The 21048-nt window shown below is 39.6% G+C and overlaps 2 protein-coding genes across 5 annotated transcripts in view; one reads left to right on the plus strand and one right to left on the minus strand.

Annotated features, from left to right (window-relative positions):
* Nucleotides 1-2034, minus strand: part of tp73 (tumor protein p73) — a 35127-nt gene extending 33093 nt beyond the window's left edge. For both annotated transcript variants that reach the window (XM_042730280.1, XM_042730283.1), the window contains exon 1: nucleotides 1455-2034. The gene's annotated coding sequence lies outside the window, so the exon portion shown is untranslated. The remainder of the gene's footprint in view (nucleotides 1-1454) is intronic.
* A 115-nt stretch (nucleotides 2035-2149) lies between these two features.
* On the plus strand, nucleotides 2150-20923 carry LOC109065758 (WD repeat-containing protein WRAP73-like). Of its 3 annotated transcripts, none has more exons than XM_042730284.1 (13): nucleotides 2150-2284; nucleotides 2791-2863; nucleotides 2985-3137; nucleotides 3432-3548; nucleotides 10939-11011; nucleotides 12079-12182; nucleotides 12908-12994; nucleotides 15471-15605; nucleotides 15696-15773; nucleotides 16760-16862; nucleotides 18104-18229; nucleotides 19795-19986; nucleotides 20246-20923. In XM_042730284.1, the coding sequence occupies exons 2-13, from the start codon at nucleotides 2795-2797 to the stop codon at nucleotides 20353-20355; spliced, it is 1347 nt and encodes a 448-aa protein (XP_042586218.1). In that variant the 5' UTR covers nucleotides 2150-2284; nucleotides 2791-2794; the 3' UTR covers nucleotides 20356-20923. The 3 variants fall into 3 exon arrangements, with proteins under 3 accessions (XP_042586218.1, XP_042586219.1, XP_042586220.1); XM_042730285.1 differs by having other exon boundaries at nucleotides 2154-2284; nucleotides 2794-2863; XM_042730286.1 differs by having other exon boundaries at nucleotides 2171-2284; nucleotides 2773-2863.
* Nucleotides 20924-21048: the final 125 nt, after the last annotated feature.

Genomic DNA, 21048 nt, shown 5'->3' on the forward strand with positions numbered 1-21048 from the left:
TGATTAGAAAGAAAGAAAGTGAAAGAAAAAGTCGCTAAATAAATCGTTTCAGTCTGAGAATAGCTACAGAAGCTGAATTAACTGAATTCAGGGCAGGGTTTAAATGTTTTTACAAGCGAGGCTAATTTTGACCGTATCCCCCTCGAGAGCAGTTAATACAGCTCTGGCAGCAATTACACACACGACAGGGACTCAAGCGGAGAATTGAATTATCATTTGACAAAGGCCTCGCTTTTATATCTGAAGAAGCTGTATCTTACCGATGCTCAGCGGAGAATGCGTCATGGACCAAAACCGCTCTGTTAACTTCAGCCGGGATTCAATATACAGCCTATGTTAAAACAGAGCAGCCCCGAGAGATCGGGAAATTAAAAAAAAAAAAAAAATTAAATAGTAGCCTATTCATAGACTACAAACTCTTTCGGGCGAGCAGCGCAGCTCTAAACGAATACAGCGCCCTTGACAACCGATCACACAAATCCTCACACACTTCTCCTGCACTCAAAATACATCAGATCGGATTTAAAACGACATTTACAATAGCCTATAATATCATTTATAATATACGATTTCGTTTATATTTTCTTTACTGTTAGGTTAGGCTATAGCCTGTTATTAGGGCATAATATTTAATAGGCTAACAGTAGTATGACAATATATAATTTAATAGCCTATAACATAATCTAGTAATATATAATACAGCCTGATACATTACACTAGTGGATAAAGAAATAGAAACACGTTCTGTGTGATTTCTATGCGTTTTGAAAAGTGGGGACATTGAGTAATGTCCTGAAAAGGCACCTTCTCCTTGTAATACCTGTGTTATATCCTTGTCATTATACAAATTTGTGTCCTGTTGTGTCACAAAAACACGCACACGCACGCACGCACGCACGCACACACACACAGAGAAAAAAGCGCCCTCCTCAGAAGTTCATCTTTCTTATCAAGCATAGGTTTAGGCTACTGTACATGTTGACAGAAAATTATCATAGTGAACTCTGACCTTTGTGGGACACTGATCGATTTTGCTACTGATAGACAAACAAAAACTAACAAATTAAATCGCTGTGGTACACTTAGGCTACTGTTTTGTGCTTTAGACGCTTAGTTAAAAATAACTTAATTACGAACTTAAAAAAAAAAATCGATCTCTGGGGTGATTTAAAAATACATTTTTTTCTTTTTTTGCATCATTAACGAATTTGAATACAACTAAGCTGCTTAACTAACACAAATCTAGTGTATAATAATAATAAGCTGTTGGAGTGAATTATTGGAGCACGATGAGATCTCTGCGTTCACTCAAAGTGGGTGGGTTTAATCCTCACCTTCAGCAATCTGAGCGCTATATTAGTCCCTTAAACTCTCTTTTTTACCGTGACAGAAATTGCATGTAGTAAAGAGTCCAAACAAAGCATACACACTATATTTATATTACATTTACTTACCAAACAAGTTATATTCCTGGCTTGCAACAACCTCTGGCGATGCTCTCTGGACCAGTTTCCTTGACCCGCAGCTGACCCTGCCGCAAACGAGCTGCGAATTAAGCCATTGAGCTACAAACCGCACCTCGAGTCTCTCCTTAAAGTTAAGAAGCCGGATGCGAGAGCGTGAGATGGGGCTGATCATGCAGGTGTAGGGTAATGGGCTGGCGGGGTGTGAGCGCGCGAGGCTGTGGAGGGCTGGCTTGGGAATATCTGGGGGACGGAGGAGGAGGCGTTAGCCGCGGTTTGGGTGCACGCGAGCGGGAAACACTAATCCCAGCTCGATGAGTGTGATTAAAGCTTGGCATTTACAGTCTCACTTTATTTTTATATGCGTGAGGTGTGACAGTCTAATTCGATTGTAGAACTGTCCCTAACAAAACCGTAGACATCGATTTAATTCACCTGCCTTTCCTGACAGAATAAACACGTGTTTGCCTTTGCTTTGAAATGCATACGCGGGAATAATAAAGTCGTAAAATTGAGAAAAGTCATAAAAGTACTCGGCCTGAGATTAGTAATTGTATATTTATTGTAAAATCATATCTGCTAGAAAATAGACGATGAAACTACATTTCCCACAATTCCCTTCTGACGCCGACAATACAGCGCGGCGCTGATTGGCCGTCAGCATGACACGAATGACGTTTTCGTATACGTCACTTCCGAAACAGCAAGCGATTCGGTTAGAGACCGTTTGATTCTTATGAGTGGCTTTTGTTTTATCCTGCAAATGTCTTAATAATTGACTTAAAAAACTCTTCGGATCGGAGCTTACGATACTCAGAAAGGTAACTTGTTTTAACGCATACAGCTAGTGTTCTGTTAAAGCAGAAATTTAGACATGTAGCCAGCTTTGTAACTTTAGTGACGTTAAGCGCACTGATACGGAGCCGTTAACGATTCTCGAAGCCCGACGATAGACGATTTATGGATTATTTTTGTCGTTTCTAAAATCGTATAATTATGAAAAGTAGTCGTAATATTCGCTGTGGTAATAAATTGTGGATTTGACATTTAAACATTTCAGAATGGTCTACAGTAGTGTAAATCTGATGAGAATCACAAATGCAAGTCTTGAAATATCAATGTTCCTTAAATGGGCTTTATTTAACAAATGTAACGTTATTTATTTTACTTTATGAAAAATATAGATTTTGTGGTGAAGTATTCTTTGAATAGGTTTCGACTGTCACCATCTTTTTTTTTTTTAGCATGTTACTGTCAAAATGTCAAAGTATGCATCAACACAATAACTATAAAAATAAAATATTTGAAGATTTACTCTTGGTTCCAGGAGCATGAATTTCTCCGAGGTCTTCAAGCAGTCCAATCAACTGTGCAAAGTTTCTCCAGATGGGAAATATTTGGTAAGATGCTTTTCTTACAGCTTTTAACATTTTCATATGACAAATCCATTTACGGCTAGAATTGTATACTTCTAAGCTGATCTTAATCTTATTAATTACCACATTTAATTTGGGCTTGTAGGCCACCTGTGTTCAGTACCGTCTGGTGGTCCGTGATATCAACAGTCTTCAGATCGTGCACCTGTACACCTGCCTGGACCAGGTGATGCACATGGAGTGGTCCTCTGACTCCCTCTTCATCCTTTGTGCCATGTACAAAAGAGGACTAGTGCAGGTATGACTATTTATTGATACGCTTTTACCTGATTTAGTTCTGGATGTTTTTAGCCTTCACCTAGAAGGTCTTAAAAAAGCTATAAAAGTGCATCCGTACGTCTTCTCAACAAGACACACGATCTGAGGTGGCACATCTTTGCTTGTCCCTTTTTCAGCAGTTGAATAAAACCTCTGGTCTATTTAAATCGGCTTACCTTTGTAAGGGAAGAAAGCGCCAGTCTTTCATGTTGAGCCATTCGACAGTGCGACAGGATTCAAGTGACTTGGTGTTTCTCTGTTTTCGCTCTCTCAGGTGTGGTCTCTAGAGCAGCCGGACTGGCATTGTAAGATAGACGAGGGTTCGATTGGACTAGTCTCATCACGCTGGAGTCCTGACGGGCGACACATACTCAACACCACTGAGTTCAATGTAAGTATGGTGGTAGGAGGAGTCAGTTTTGCACCGTGTCAACTGTTGCTGCCCATAAATAAAGACCTGAAAATAACTGACAGTCCATGCACATCACTGATTCGTTCAGAGTTTAAACACTGCTCTTCTGAAAATGACTTCTTATGATCATGTTAATACACAAAACATGAGACATAAATACAAAAATAACAAAACATCCCAAATTAATTGGACTAATAATGCTATCTGCAAAATATGATGGTGTTTTTTTTTTTTTCCAAGTACATGAATGAAAAATAACCCACATGTTATTTTCATTGTACTCTACCTTTCAGACGTTTTTTGAAAGAAGTTTTTTCTGCTCACCGGGGTTGCATTTATTTGATCATAAATGCAGGATTTTTAAATAAACTCTTTAATTTTCTGGTAAAGCATACACTTCAAATTACTTGAGGTCCAATGAGGGAAAAACAGTACAGTACGTTTAAATGTACAGAATTAATTGGAAACAAAATCATGTAAAAGATGTCAAAAAATATTAAAAGGGTAGTCAAAATATTAAAAGTCATATAAAATCGTAAAAGTCTAAATATTCCAGTGGCTTCACCATGAAGACATATAGAATAATAGATGAATAAATAAAGGCAAATGTTAGATATTGTGAAATATAATTTAATGAACCCTTGTGCAACCTTTTGGACATATTTTTTTTTTATTATTATTATTATTTTTTTTTTGTATCATTTTAAAGCCAGCTGCATCTGTTTTGGCAGAAGTGTGTATTTTTATTGGAATTTTACTATTTCACTTCCATTTTCTAAAAAAAATCTGTTTTGCACTAAGTACAAAAAAAGTGAACCCAGACTTTTAAATGGTAGTCTATTATGAAATCTCAACGTCACTGTCCTCCTCTCTTTCTTTCTGTCTGTCTGTCTGGATTACACTTGGGCCGAGTGCCACTGTAGTCTGTCGCCTGAACTTCTTGATTCCAGGAATTACTGACAGGTGTTGAGATGCTGGACAGCTGTGTGTGTGTGTGTGTGTGTGCACTTGGAGTTAAGTGTCTGTCTGTCTGGAATTCTTGCTCTTTGTCTCGAGTGTCTGAGGCTGAAAGACGGACGGCTGGACATTTGTCTGTTGTCTTCCATCTGACGTCTCTGTTACAGGCTTCCATAAATGAACAGTACACTATCTGTTTTAATAATAACACATCCACTATTATGTTGTAAATTATGTTATGTAGTGTGGTGTGTAGTTCTCAATTCACAGGCCATTCAAGTCAGCTTGCTCCTCTAGAGTGCCACCTAGAGGATACCAACTGAACAGTATAAAGGTGGCAGGCACATATCAGTCATCTAATACTGTATGTGTTAGCATCAGCAGTCTTTATGAGCTGTGTTGTTTGTTGTTGGTAGTGGAGTTTATTTTTTTTTGGTAAGGTGTCGACATGAGAAGCACAATGACATATGATTGGCATATTTACTTGAGTTTGCAGATACGATAAGTGTGTGTACTTGTGTACATATAAGAACACAGTACTCTTGGCTGAAGGTCAAGAAAAGCTTGATTTAGCATTTTACAGTCCATTGATGCCTGGACGATACAGACTAGAACAGCAGATGTCCATTAACAACTGTCTAAACATGTAATGCTCATGTACTTGATGTAGGGCATATTCTCACTAGTTTTAATTTTATTTTTTATACTAGTTATATTAATGTGTCCCAACAATGCAGTAGATTAGACATTGTTTTTCATATGTGATGGATGAACCGGAAGTAAGATCAGACAAGATTTTTAACATGTCTTCTACTCATTATAACCAACTTATTTAATAACTTAAGCAGTTTAACATAAGGCTGCAACATAACAAAATGTGAAATAAATAAAGGGGTATGAATACTTTCACAAGGCACTATATATATAATATATATATATATATTATATATTCATATATATATCTATATATATAGGGCTGTCAAATGATCTATATCACGATTTAATCACATTCAAAATAAAAGTTTTTTTACATAATATATGTATGTGTACAGGGTATTATTTATTATGTATATATAAATACACACACATAAATTATATATTAGAAAATATTTACATGTATACATTTATATATTTATATTCTTATATTTTATATTATATATATAATATATTTAATATATAAACATAACATATTCTTCTTAAATATGTACATCCTCATGTGTGTGTATTTATATATACATAATATAATGTGTGTGTGTGTGTATATATATGTATATATTGTGTGTATGTACACAGGGCGTGTGACGCGTCAGTGCAGCAGTGTTTGATTGGTAGTTTTTGTTTTTATTTTATTTCTGCTGGTTGCTTTCTGCTTTTTCAGGGGCGAAAAGAGGAGCCGAGTGTGTAAGGGCCTCCTCAGCCGGTACATAGCCTCTCCACTGCCAAGATCTCGTTCACGCCTCCTCGCGGCACACATGGTAACTGGGGCCCTTGCGGTTCCAGGCTAAGTTGCACGGGATCTCGGAGCAGCAGTGGGCCCCAGAGACGTGGGCATGCAGGCCCATCAGTGAATGGAAATGCCCTGCTGCCCGTCAACCACTGTTCCCAGCTATGGGTAAATAGTCCCAAACTATGGGCAAAATAGCAAAGACCCCAACGGCGGCGCAGACGGAAGATGGTGGTGTGAGAACCACCACCAACGGCTGGGGGGAAGGCGAAGGAGAAGGCAAACCCCCTGCCACGTGGGGTTAACTCGGGAGGGTTACAGTGGCTAGGGGAGTAGTAACCCCGAAGACAAATCTGCACTTGGGGACAGGCGATAGGCGGACTCCAACTGACCGGACCACCGGCAGCCCCCTGCAACTTCCTGCCAGACGAAGGTCGTCATGGGTTCCCTCATGCCACTGTGAGGGGTCCATCTGGCAGGAGTGAAGATGGTGGGAGTTAGGTTTGCGCACCCTCCCTCACCCTCCACCTTAATCCCTCACCTATGCGCAAGCTTCTTGCCCCCCCCCCCCCCATAAAAGTCCTGTGGCGATGTGGAATGGTGGTGGGCACAGGCCAAGGATGTGGCTGGGAGTGTCTAGCCAAACTATGCACACAGGCGGCAATGGAGTGATGGTCGCTAGGACTGCGGGATGGAGCAGCGAGTCTTTTCGGCAGCTTCCATTTGCGACTGACACAGCAGCCCCACAACTGCTCACACCGCCCTGTGATGGGGAACGGACCTGGAAAAGGTGGTCCAAAAATTGTCTGCTCCCTACACTCCGGACGGTAAACCGCAACCGTCGGAGCATCCCCCCCCTCGCGGTCGGAAAAATTAAAGTGAAAAAAAATAAGCTAAGCATTGCTTCGTGGAACGTTCGATGAAACACTGCTGGACCTGGCCCGAACCCCCGGACAGGCCCCACCGCAGGACAGCACTGGTGGCCCTGGAGCTTGCAAGATATGATATCGATATTGCTGGCTCTCAGCGAGACCAGACTACATGGGGAGGACTCCTTGACAGAGGTTGGTGCTTGGTACACCTTCTTCTGGAAGGGGGTCCCCGAAGGCATTCGTCGTAATCATGGAGATTGGGCTTGCTGTGAAGTCTAAACTGCTGCAGCGCATTCCGGAAACCCCTATCGGCATCAATGAAAGATTGATGACATGGCGCATTCCCCTGGCAAAGGAACGATTCGCCACTCTCATTAGTGCATATGCTCCAACTCTTGATGCCGAGTACAACATCAAAGAGGGTTTCTATAGAGCTCTTGATGCCATCCCTACAGAAAAAAACCCCAGCTACAGACAGAATCATACTCATGGGAGACTTCAATGCTAGAGTGGGTTCGGAGCATATGGTATGGAGTAAAGTCATCGGCCAGCATGGTGTGGGGAAAATGAACCGCAACGGGCTCAGACTCCTCTCTCTCTCTGTGCAGAGCACCAGCTGGTCATCACTAACACCAATTTTTTTTCCAGATGAAGAACTGGCTCAAGACCACCTGGCAGCACCCCCGCTCAAAACACTGGCATCTCCTGGATTACGTGATTGTCCGTCAAAAGGATAGACGAGATGTCCTTACCACTCGTGTTATGCGCGGAGCTGAGTGCTGGACCTGACCATCTCATGGTCAGATCCAAATTACTCATGAGTATTCAACCTCGTGTTCCGAGGCGAGTCCCAAACAAGAAACTAAACTGCACAGCTTTGAACAACCTCACCATCAAAGACAACCTCCGACGGCTCCTTGCTGAAAACCTCAACATGATCCCGGAGGAATCAGCTGATTGGACAGCTCTACGCCAGGCTATTCATAACGCTGCTTCAGAAGCGCTTGGCCAATCAAGGAAACATCACCAGGACTGGTTTGACTGCAACTCAGCTGAGATACAGTCACTTCTTAAAACCAAGCATGAAGCCCATAAAGCTCTCTTGTCCTGCCCTGGATCTCCTACCCATAAAAACAACTTCACTGCTGCAAGAGCAGAAACCCAGCGAGGGCTTCGGACTATTGGAGAACATCTGGTGGGTGAAAAAAGGCGCACGAAATCCAAAACCTGGCAGACTGCAATAACACTCAAGGCTTTTACGATGCCATAAAAGCATTGTACGGCCCCAGGAAGCGGGTGATTGCTCCAGTCCGATCAGCTGAGGGGTCTACGCTCTTCAAGGACCGCCACGAGATTCTTGCCCGTTGGGTAAATCATTTTGAGGAAATCTCTCTTCAACCACACCAACCCTGTTGACCAACACATCCTGGATAATCTGCCAGACTTGCCACCAAACCATGCACCTGGATACTCCACCACTTTTCTCAGAACTCCGGCAAGCTATTTCAGGGCTGAAAAAAACAACAAAAGCGCTGGACCCGATGGAATCTCTGCAGAGGTTTTCAAACATGGAGGATACACCCCTCACGCGTCGCCTGCACCTCCTGATTCAAAACATCTGGGAACATGGGACCCTCCCACAGGACTGGAAGGATGCTAACATTGTTGTCATATACAAGCAGAAAGGAGACAGAGCAGTCTGTGGCAACAGCCGTTGGGATATCTCTCCTATCCATCGCAGGGAAAGTACTGGCCAAGATCATGCTCAGCAGACTGGTTGAGCACATCTCGGAAACTGTGCTTCCCGGAAACGCAGTGTGGCTTCCGGAAGACCAGATCCACAACAGACATGGTTTTTGTCTTGAGGCAGCTGCTGGAGAAGAGTCGAGAGCATCACAAAGACCTTTTCGTAGCCTTCATCGATCTCAGCAAAGCCTTTGACACCATCAACCGTGAGTTGCTCTGGAAACACCTATCCCAAAATTGGGGTACCACCCAAGTTTCTCAGCATCCTACAGCAGCTGCATGATGGGATGCAAGCCAGAGTCCTCATGGGAGAACTCCAATCAGAGTCTTTCGGGGTAAACGTTGGGGTGAAGCAAGGCTGTGTCTTGGCTCCGATGCTCTTTAACATCCTCCTCTCTGCCATCACATGCCTTTTCCACCGTGTCCTGGGACATGAAGACGGTGTCCATGTGGAATACCGACTTGACGGAGGCCTCTTCAACATTCGTCCGGCTCCAAGCTCACACAAAGACAAAGATCCGCCAGATCTGTGAGCTTCAGTATGCTGATGACTGTGCAATCTTAGCCCACAGCCCAGACTCTATGCAGTACGCCCTTAACATAATATCCAGTCTGTACCAATCTTTCGGCCTACAGGTTAACACTCAAAAAACCGAGGTCATGTTCCATCTCACCACCCCTGTTTCCCGCACCCCCCAGTTTTTCACATAAATGGTGTCCCACTTAAATCAGTGGACCACTTCACCTACCTCGGCTCCCACTCTGTCCTCAAGCAGCTCCCTTGATACAGAAATACACACTCGGATAAATAAAAGCCTCATCATCTTTTGGACGCCTACGCAGCAGGGTCTTTGAAAATCGTAACCTGAAGGTCAGTACCAAGGTTGCTGTTTACAATGCGTATGTCTCTCCACTCTTCTTTATGGGGCAGAGTCATGGACCCCATACCGCCAGCACATCATCCACCTAGAGGCCTTCCATATTCGCTGCTTACGGAAAAAAATCCTCAGCTTGTCCTGGAAAGATCGGCGAATCCCCCAAACATCGTCATCCCTCTGTGGGTGCAACGTTCCACCAGAGGGCAATCGTTTTAAGGATGGAAGCTGCTGTGGCCAGAAACCTGCGTTGGATAGGGCACACCATAACGCGCATGCTGAACATCGCCTGCCCCCGCCAAGTCCTTTACAGTCAACTAGTGGGTGCTAAACGTTCCGCCGGAGGGCAAAAGCGTCGTTTTAACTATAGGACCTATACCATGGACCTCCTAAAGCGGGCAAACATCCCCTCACGAAGCTAGAATCTCTGGCACTTGACGATCAGCCTGGCAGGCCACCTGTGCCGCTGCGGTCTCTCAAATACACCAAACCAACCAAGACCAACGATCCATGAGGCGAATCAAGAGACACCAACAACGGGCGGCTGGCACCCCCCTGGTATCTGGTTTCCCCTGCTCCATCTGCGGTCGAGTGTGCGGATCAAGGATCGGACTTTACGCCCATGAAAAGTGGCACCAGCGGCATGGTTGCTGAAACCCCCCCCCCCCCCATCCCTATCCCTGGAGCAAGCGTTATCATCGAACACGATGGACAGCTAAGAGAGATAATAAATATACACAGTATACACACATATATTATGTAAACAAAACTTTTATTTTGGATGTAATTAATCGTGATTAATCATTTGACAGCCCTAGTATATATGTATGTGTGTGTGTGTGTGTGTGTGTGTGTGTGTGTGTGACCCTGGAGCACAAAACCAGTCACCCAGTCAATTTTTGCACCCGCGGATTCCAGATTTTCAAATAGTTGTATCTCGGCTATTAGTATTGTCCTATTATCCTAACAAACCATACATCAATGGAAAGCTTAATTATTCAGCTTTCAGATTATGTCTAAATCTCAGTTTTGAAAAATTTACCCAAATAACCAGTCTCTTCATTTAATATTTTGTTGCATCATGTATCATATTGTCATTGTATGGAGAGCATAGCTTGAAATAAAACTTTTCCAAACATTTAACAAATCATTCCCCACTGTGGATGTATAGATTTCTCTTAATTTGCCTTTGCCTTAGGACATATGTACTTCATTGTGTTCTGTATTGTCAGCTGTTATTTGAATTCATCCAAATAGAATTTGATGGCATTTTTTAACTTTATTTGACATTGACTTAAATGATATTTTTTGACCAGTCAGCTTTGTCCAGTATAGTGGGTATTTTCTGGCACTTAAATCTCTCTGTAAACCACAGACCTGTGTTTCACTGTTGATCACCTGAAGGTGCAGATTGGGTTTGTATAGTTAAATTAAATAGATATTTCCATTAAAATTTTTTTTCTTTTTTCTCACAGTTGAGAGTCACCGTCTGGTCCCTGTGCACAAAAGCTGTATCCTACATCAAGTATCCTAAAGCCTGCCAGAAAGGTGAGTGAATGCGAGTCAGAGGTATAACTAGTTGTATAAGTGTTTGTGTGAGAGGAGATGTAAGGACAGAAACATGAATCATGTGGGTATTTACCTGTAATATAAGTCTCGTCCCTGGGCGTCTAGCCAGGCGTGAGCTCTCACAGACAGCTGGTAAACAGCACATAGTCCTCATAACCCTCTGTCAGCATGAAGTGAACTCACTCCAGAAGACATTAAGCTCATATCATGCATGACTGCCATAGAGTCTCATTTTCTGGCCAGCACCGTATCTGTCTCCACAGTCGCTCGAAGATTGAGCTGTAACCTTCAGATCAGCTGATGGAAAACTACAAATTACAATTAATATAAAACACATCCAAGGCAATACGTTTCATTTTTGTATTGTTTAAATTGATGTTCTAAAATAACTTAAACTGATAAGAAATTAATAATTAAAAACGATAACTAATAAAAATGGCAAAAACACAGCAAAATCCCTACAACATGAACTAAAACACCATGAAAATGGAAAATATAAAAATAATAAAAACTAAACTAATAAACTATTATTATCTATAATAGTACCCAAACTATAATATTACTAATGATACTAAACCTAGTATTAATGATTTTAAACCTAATAATAATAATACAAACTACTACTGTTCAAAAGTTTAGAGTCTGTGATTTATTTGATCAAAAATATAATTATTTTATGAATAGAAGGGTCAAAAGAAAATCATTTATTTTACAATAGAGGCTGATTATAATGTCATAAATGTAATTACTGTTGCTTTTGATCAATTTAATTCATCCTTGCTGAATAAAAGTATTAATTTCTATATAAGAAAGTCCTACTGAACCAAACTTTTTGAATTGGCTGTCAAAAGAAATCAGAAACATGCTTCAGTGTGATGCTTCATACACGTCACTAGGTGTCAGTGTGAATCCAAGGTGACTGCTTTATCAGCCAGCATGCTTGTATTAATACAGTGCCCAGCTTACTGTAGCTCGGTTGCATCAAAAAAAAAATTAAAAAAAAATTAAATAAATTTAAATCCTTCAAATATACAAATGTATTTCAGGTGTGGACTTCAGTGCGGACGGTCGTTATATGGCTCTGGCCGAGAGACGGGAGTGTAAAGACTGCATCAGTGTGTTTGTGTGTGATGACTGGCATCTGCTCAGAGTGAGTGCAGCTATCAAAGCTAGAATACAACTGTGTCTCTTCCACCATTCTCTCCCTAAGAAATTACATTATCAGTAAAACTGGCAAAATCATTGAATCACTTCAGATGAAGATACATGACTTGATTCTCAAATACTTGGATTAAACATTTGGTACAGCATTTATTAATCTTAGCTAATATTATTAAAGATTAAAACTTGCATCTGTTAACATTAGTTGAATAAAAAATAGAAAAAATATGTTTTCCATTGTTAGTATGTTAGCATAAAAAAGTTAACAAATTAGATCTGATTGTAAAGTGTTGCCAAACATTATTGTAATGTTTTAATATAATGTTTTATATAAATATTTAATATTTTTTTTTATTTAACTTTAAGTATTATTATTATTGTTGTTGTTGTTATTTAACCACTTTTTTTGTAAATAAGCTTTTTAGTAGTCATGAAAGCGTGTAAATATTAAATAACAGTATGTACTTATTTTTTATAGTAATAAATAGTGTTTTTTTTTTTAATTACCATAAAGGCAGTACAACAAATATTACTAAAATGTTACAGATTTACATAGTTAGAATATAATTATTGTTATTATCAGAATGAGAAATAAGATTAAATGTTACAACGAAAAGAAAATCAGAAATATTTGCATGTTTTTGATCAGAGAGAGAATGGTAAATGGTCATGAAGAATTAAGATATGACTTCTTTTTTTTTTTTTGGTCTGTAGCATTTTGAAAGCGAGACTCAGGATCTGGCGGGGCTGGAGTGGTCTCCTAACAGCTGTGTGCTTGCGGTGTGGGACAGCTGTCTCGAGGTAGGGTGCTCTGTCTTAACATTGAAGAAAATCACAACTTATGGTCAGAACCCAACCAGTTTTTGGTCATTGACCAAAGATCAAATGGTTTTGCCATCAAATGGTCGGTGAATGGTTCATTCTCAGGCTACGTTTACACGAGAACGATGTGGTCAAATACGGGAAAGTTTTTCCCTTGCGTTTTCATAAAGTTTCACCTATTCACAACAACGTTTTCAAAACTTATTCGCCTTTATGGCCAAAAACGTTGTATTATGTATGCCAGGCCAGTAGTTGGCACTGTCACCTTGTTAGTAAACAGTACCTGCAGGGAAGTGACGATTATATGTTGTATATGATGCCTCTCCGCTGTTGGTTGTAATATTGGTGAAGTAAATCTTCACTTTGCTGAAGAAGCATTAGGCAAGGCAAGGCAAGTTTATTTATATAGCACATTTCGTACACAATGGTAATTCAAAGTGCTTTACATAAAAGAAGGTAAAATAATCATGAAGAAAAAATAATAACAAAAATAAAACAAGCAATTTAAAAAAACATAAAAACAGGCAATTCTAAAACATTGGAAATGATTTAAAAATTGACGTATTTAAAATGAATTTAAAACAGTTAAAAATATGAAAATGATTTTACATAGAATATAGTGAATATGTAAAATACAGTGCAATCAATTCGGATGTTTTTAATTAGGTTATATTGATTATGTAGAATACAGTGCAATCAATTCTGAGTCTGGGTTTAAATATGTGTAGTGTTTTGGAGTGTATGATTTCTTCTGGAAGCTGATTCCAACTGCGGGCGGCATAGTAACTAAAGGCGGACTCCCCTTGTTTTGTGTGAACCCTTGGTATTTCTAACTGACTCGATCCTAATGATCTGAGTGGTCTGTTAGGTTTATATTCAGTGAACATATCTGCAATATATTTTTGGTCCTAGGTCATCGAGTGATTTATAAACGAGTAAAAGTACTTTAAAATCAATCCTAAATGTAACTGGAAGCCAGTGTAAGGACCTGAGGACTGGTGTGATATGCTCAGATTTTCTGGTTCTAGTCAGAATCCTGGCAGCAGCGTTCTGGATGAGCTGCAGCTGTCTAATGGTCTTTTTGGGAAGGCCGGTGAGGAGACCATTACAATAGTCCAAGTCTTGACTGGAAACAAAACATCTAATTCTTGCAATGTTTTTTAGATGATAGTATGCTGATTTAGTTACTGCTTTGACATGACTACTGAAACTAAGGTCTGTCTCCAGAATCACACCAAGATTCCTGATTTGATTTTTAGTTGTTTGTCCCCTTGAGTCAAGGTATGCATTCACCTTGAAAACTTCATCTTTGTTTCCAAATGCAATAACTTCAGTTTTTTCCTTGTTTAACTGAAGAAAGTTCTGGCACATCCAACTATTAATTTCATCAATACATTGGCAGAGGGAGTCAATGGGGCTGTAGTCATTTGGCGATAAGGCTAGGTAATCTGGGTATCATCAGCATAGCTGTGATAGGCAATTTGGTTCTTTCTCATTATCTGACTTAGTGGGAGCATATACAGGCTAAACAAGAGCGGTGCCAGAATTGAGCCTTGTGGGACTCCGCATGTCATGGACGTCCCACTTAGACTTATGCTCTCCTAGACTCACATAATAACCTCTCCCTTCTAAGTATGACCTGAACCATTTGAGTACCATCCCAGAAAGCCCGACCCAGTTTTCCAGTCTCTCTAGTAGTATGTTATGATCGACAGTGTCAAACGCAGCACTGAGATCTAGCAATACCAGCACTGATATTTTGCCAGAGTCAGAATTTAAGCGAATATCATTTATTATCTTAATGAGCGCTGTCTCTGTGCTGTGATGCAGTCGAAAACCAGATTGAAAATTGTCCAGGTATCCATTTGAGTTTAAGTATTTGTTCAGCTGATTAAAAACTACCTTTTCTATAATTTTGCCTATAAAAGGAAGATTAGATATTGGTCTATAATTGCTCAAAATGGTGTTATCAAGATTGCTCTTTTTCAGGAGGGGCTTTACAACTGCAGTTTTCAGGGAGTTTGGGAATGGAAATTAGTGAACTCTTGAGCATTGTTGCCATTATTGTGTATGTTTGTTCGCGCTTGCCTTTAAAATCGACACATACTGCGCATGTCTACATACCTAACACGTACTACGCATGTGGATGATGTCATTATTTTAAAAAAATCCTGTGTTGGGTGTTTACATGAAAATGATAACGATGGCGTTTTCAAAAACTTGCATTTTGAAACCCGTTTTAAAAATATGCGTTTTCAGTCCCCAAAACGGCATTGTCGTGTAAACGAACAGGCAAAACTCATAAAAATCTTCCCATTTTTGGCTGAAACGTTGTCATGTAAATGGCCCCTCAGTCTGTCTGATGCAGCAACAGGGTTCAGAATTAGATTTTTGTCATAGAAGCAATTTTATGAATTTATGTATTATTAACTATTCAGATTAACTCTCTCCTCAGTATAAAATTCTATTATATTCCCTGGACGGTCGCCTGTTGTCCCTCTACAGTGCGTATGAGTGGTCTCTAGGCATAAAGTCTGTCGCCTGGAGCCCCAGCAGCCAGTTCCTGGCCGTTGGCAGCTACGATGAGAAGGTAGGAAATCTCTTCAAGAAACACGTGGGAAATGTCAGATTTATATAATATAATCTGTCTAAAAGAGAGTTTTGATGGGCTCTCCATCAGGTTCGGATCCTAAATCATATCACCTGGAAGAAGATCACAGAATTTGAGCATCCAGCCACCATCATAAACACCAAAGCTGTACGTGCCTGGAGGAGAAAACTCTGTCTCAACTTTACTTTAATCTGCACTGTTGTAACAAAATTCACTACTTCACCTCTATATTTGTTGAATATGCACTTTTTAAAAACTGTTGATTTATGTATACATGTAGACTGATGTCTTTGATTGGTTATGAGCATTTTTAAGAGAGCACGTGTAGTTAAAAATAGCAGGGGTCATTATTTTCTTCAGTTACATGTCCAAATGGTGTGAGGTGGAAATGACCCTGTATTAGCCAAATTACACAAGGCTGACTATTTCAGACAACCCACAAAATAAATAAAGGGCTCATTGGAAAAACTTATGCCTATGCAAAAACTTTTGCCAATGCAAAAAGTCTAAAAATGTTTCTTTACATGAAATTCACTGCAGTTTCCAGTTGAAATGAACAACAACCATTTTTATTTCTTTGCACAGAAATTATGATTACAGGGACAGATTAGCCATTAATAGAGACTTTTAACCTCAAAACACTTTTACCATTGTGCATGATTTATAAACGAATTAACTTTGTAGTTTGCATGACATAACCAGCTCCATATGTATGGCTTTTCTGATGTAGTAAACTTGCTTGTTAGCCCACCTAATATAGCAGTAGTCTGATTTGCACTTGCAATGAAAAGTGTTTTGGTACAAGTATTGTATAAAACAAAAAAAATTAAAAGTTAATTTTACTATCACTTACTTATTTCAGATAAAACAAAACACACTTTTTGTGTCACTCACTGGACATTTCACTTTTTAAGCATTGTGAAACGTCAGAAGCAACGTACTATCATTTTGCATATATGTTGCTATAAACACGTTTTCCCAATAAGCCTGGGTTGCACAAACTGGACCATTGTGGAAATATTCATTTTGCATGTTTATAAATGGAAAAACTTTACAATTAGTCATTGTTTTGTTTTTTGTTTTTTTTTCTTTTCTGGTTGAATACTCTAACGCAGTATGTGTGTGTTTTCTAGGTGGTGTTTAAGGAAGTGGAGAAAAGACCTGTTGTGGGCAGTGAGGATCTTTCTATTCATCAGCTGACTGTGGATAATTCACTGTTTAGCACACAGAGCAAGTGTAAGTTTCATTAATCTTGGTAGGACTCCTTTCTTGATAGGTAAACTATGTTTATAATGTGAGACGGGTGTCTATTATGTGCACTGGCACTAATATTACCTGCTATGCAGACAGCACTGTTTCAGTGGAGTCCATAGATTTAACATGGGGGCTGGTCATTAAAAATAATGAGTAACTATTTCTGTTACTGGACTGTTGATAGCAGTCTGCAGTTAAGTGAACTTTAATTATTAACAGCATGTGTTTTATTTTATAGTAAATACATTTGTGTTTTTAAATCAATTCTGGCCCCAGTTTTATTTTCTATATTTATGCTACTGATGGGTGCTATCTTTGAGAAATATGGAGTGTCCTACCATCTGTACACGGATGATACTCAGCTTTATTTTCCCTTGCAACATAAAAGTAAAGAATTCTTAGGACCTCTGTTGGATTGTGCAAACGAATTACAAATATGGTTAAAGCAGAATCTTTTAGTGATAAACTAGAACAAAACCAAAATCATTTTGTTTGGTTTAAAGTCATATGAAGACTGTGCCCTTCATTTCAGTCATCTCTCTTCCTACTTTACACCCTGTGCCAAAAATCTTGGTGCAACCTGGGTTTTGAGAAACAAATTAGTGTAGTGGACAAATTAAGTTTCTTCCACTTTCGGTATTTATCGAAAATCAAATCTTGTACTCTCTGTAAAACAGAGATTATTCACTTGTTTGTTTTATCTCCTTTAGATTACTGTAATTCTCTATACTATGGTATAAGTCAGTCCTCTATAATGCATTTACATATGGTCCAAAATGCTCCTGCAAGGATGCGGACAGGCAGACGGAGGTTCGATCACATCTCACCCATTCTTATTTCGCTAAATTGGTTACCACTCAAATTTAGAATTGTTTTTAAAATTCTAACTTTTGTTTTCAAATTTCTTCATAATCAAGCACCATCATATCTCTCTGAGGCAATCTCTATTCATAAACCAAATAGGTCCCTAAGATCCAGTAATCTTGGTCTCCTCTCTGTTCGTAGATCGAGGTTCCATTGCATCTGTTCCAGTGATCGTGCCTTCGCTGTTGCTGGTTCTAGTCTAGAGAACAAATTACCAGCTTCTATTAGAGCAGCACCCTCTTTGCAAATATTTAAATATCTGCTTAAAAAACATATTTTTTCAATAACTTTTATCTAGCCATGTCAATTGTATTGTTATATTGTGTTGTTTTTAACCAGAAAGACTTGCCTTGTTTCAGATGAGATCACACAACTGCCAGCCCAGGTGCCAGTAATCAAGCCCGATCCAGACAGAGCCAACCCGAAAATCGGCATCTCCACTCTGGCTTTCAGTGCTGATAATCGCTTCCTTGCTACAAAGAATGGTGAGGCAATCATGAACCCTGAATGTGAATGTCCATAACTTACATTAAAGATTTCATAGATCACAGATCAAGAGCAATTTCTAGCGAGTTAAATATTTTAGAGATGAGAGTGACTACTAACAATTATATTCAGTTAATATGATATACTGCAGGTGCTAAATATGCAGTGATCCATTATCTAATTAAATATGCACTCATTTGCATTAATTTCCAGAACAGAAATCAGAGAACTTGATAAAGTTACATTCAAAATTTGTTTCATTTTGCTGAGACATAAAAGGTTTTTATGTAGCTTTTATAACTGCATAAATCAAAAATTACTGTAACGCCCACAAATTTTCATTTTTGGATGAACACTCTCTTTAAAAAACCTGTCTGTTTTCTTTCCAGTAGTCTGAGGTTGTTTACACAACAATGATGTAGTCAAAAAGGGAAAAGTTTTTCCCTTGCATTTTTAAAAAGTTTCACGTATACACAACAACATTTTCAAAATGATCCGCATTTACAAATATCCGTGAAAACGGGCAAAAACGCTGTATTTACATTTACATATTTAGCAGATGCTTTTATCCAAAGCGACTTAGAGTGCATTCAGTCTATACATTTTTTTACCAGTATGTGTATTCCCTGGGAATTGAACCCACAACCTTTTCCGCTGCTAACGGAGTGCTCTACCACTGAGCCACAGGAACACCATTGAGTATTACGTATGCCAGGCCAGTAGTTGACGCTGTCACCTTGTTAGTAAACAGTACCTGCAGGGAAGTGACGATTATATGTTATATGATGCATCTCTGCTGTTGGTCGTAATATTGGTGAAGTAAATCCACACTTTGCTGAAGAAGCATTAGCAAACTCTTGAGCAGCAACAACACTCCGCCATTGTTGTGTATGTTTGTTCACACTTGCCTTTAAAGTCACGTGCTGCACATATCTACATACCTAACACGTACTACGCACGCACATGACGTCACCGTTTTCAAAGATTCCCCTATTGGGTGTTTACACGGAAACGATAATTGTGCCGTTTTCAAAAACTTGCACTTTGAAACCAGTCTTCCAAAATATGCGTTTTCAGTCCCGAAAACGCCGTTGACGTGTAAACGAACAGACAAAACACAAAGTTTCCCGTTTTTGGCTGAAAACGTTGTCGTTTAAATGGCCCCTGAAAGAGGACCAGTAATGGAGGCAAAATCTCAAAATTGACCTGTGCGTGCCTTTAGTGTTCATTTCCATTACTTGTTAAGATTTGATTGTTTTTCATGACTTTTCTAGACCCAGTAATCACAATGTTAAACTGTACTGTGGGAACAACTCCACCTATCTGTGTAGTTCATCTCAGTCTTTATGCCTTTTGGTCCATTTGGCAACAGTATCCATTATGAGAAGCATTACATTCTGCTAATGCCAGCCTGGATCGGCTTTTCAGAGCCATTTGGTGCCCTTGCTTCCTAGGAAAGTCCCTTGCATTAAACAGACTGTATTCTGTTCAGACGTCCTGACAACTGTGGCTCATAGGCTCGTGTTTATTGGTTTCCACTGACGCTGTTTGTAACGTCTGTCAGATAACATGCCTCAGAGCCTGTGGGTGTGGGACATGCAGAGACTCAGTCTGCTGGCCGTCCTGGAGCAGACGGCTCCTGTGCGCTGCTTTGTCTGGGACCCGCGCAGACCTCGACTAGCTCTCTGCACCGGAAACACCAAAGTTTATCTGTGGTCACCAGCTGGCTGCGTGTCTGTGAATGTACCAGTTGAAGGTATGGATCCAGTTTCACCACAGTGCATGCCTCAGTCTCACTGTAGGCCAATTACTGTTATCAAGAAAGATAATGACCAAAAAAAAACAATTCTATAAGGAAATGATTTTTGCATTACTATAATTGATGCGCAGTCACAGGTTTGATTGTATCAGCCTTTTTTAAGGTAATACATTTCCCCCTAACAATACAGGAAGCTTCTTACATAAAAGGAAGTTGTGTGGAAACATCTAACTTCTTTTTCTGTGTTTCCTCACAGGCAGTTTTCAGGTGCAGTCTCTGTTTTGGCACTGTAGTGGCAGCTCGCTTGTCCTGCTCTCAAAAGAGCACGTCTGCTTGTGTTACGTGGATGCAGAGGAGGAGAAATAAACCAAAGCTATTTATCACACTCCTCAGAGCCTGTTTCTACAATCCTACAGAATATAAACTGCTGCCGCATGAGCGTAAGAAATCTGCTCTCCAACTCCAGACAAACACTGTGGCTGCAAATATACCTCAGCACTTTATAACTTTTTCATCTTGACACAAACTGAAGATTTTCAATAGAGCACATGCTATAATGAGTAAAATAGTCTTTGAGGGAATAAAATGTGGTTTGTGTTCTCAAGCAGAGCACTAGCTAGCACAGATATTTAGCATACATGTGATCCTAGTGCAGATGAACCGATGCATTGATCCGCTTCTTATAGCCTTACACAAGCTAAATAGCTGTTTTGGAGGACCAAATATATCACACAAACACATCACATTTATGTCACTTTAGATTTGCTGTGATTTTGTAGCTGTATGGTTTTTTTAGATGAATGTGAATGGTTGTGAATGACAATGTCTGTTGTATTTCATTGTTTTTCCTTAATGTTTAAGGTTTAAACACTAGATTTATTTTTATAAGCGTAGAGCTTTTTGTAATAAAGTTTTCTGCATTTGTTTCCCTTAAGTTTTTTTTTTTCTTCTTCTTTTGAAGAGATTATGGTGAATCTCAACACCTGTCAAGAACATTTCACAAAAATGATTACTGTAATAGACTACTAAAATAAATACTAAGATTTATAAATACTTACA

Source organism: Cyprinus carpio, chromosome B8 (genome assembly GCF_018340385.1).
Source record: "Cyprinus carpio isolate SPL01 chromosome B8, ASM1834038v1, whole genome shotgun sequence".
NCBI lineage: Eukaryota > Metazoa > Chordata > Actinopteri > Cypriniformes > Cyprinidae > Cyprinus > Cyprinus carpio.

Coding starts and splice junctions, on each gene's coding strand:
- LOC109065758 (XM_042730284.1), top strand. CDS start 2,795: ATGAATTTCTCCGAGGTCTTCAAGCAGTCCAATCAACTGTGCAAAGTT. Junction 15,774..16,759: donor CCATCATAAACACCAAAGCT/GTACGTGCCTGG, acceptor TGTGTTTTCTAG/GTGGTGTTTAAGGAAGTGGA. Junction 19,987..20,245: donor TGTGAATGTACCAGTTGAAG/GTATGGATCCAG, acceptor GTTTCCTCACAG/GCAGTTTTCAGGTGCAGTCT.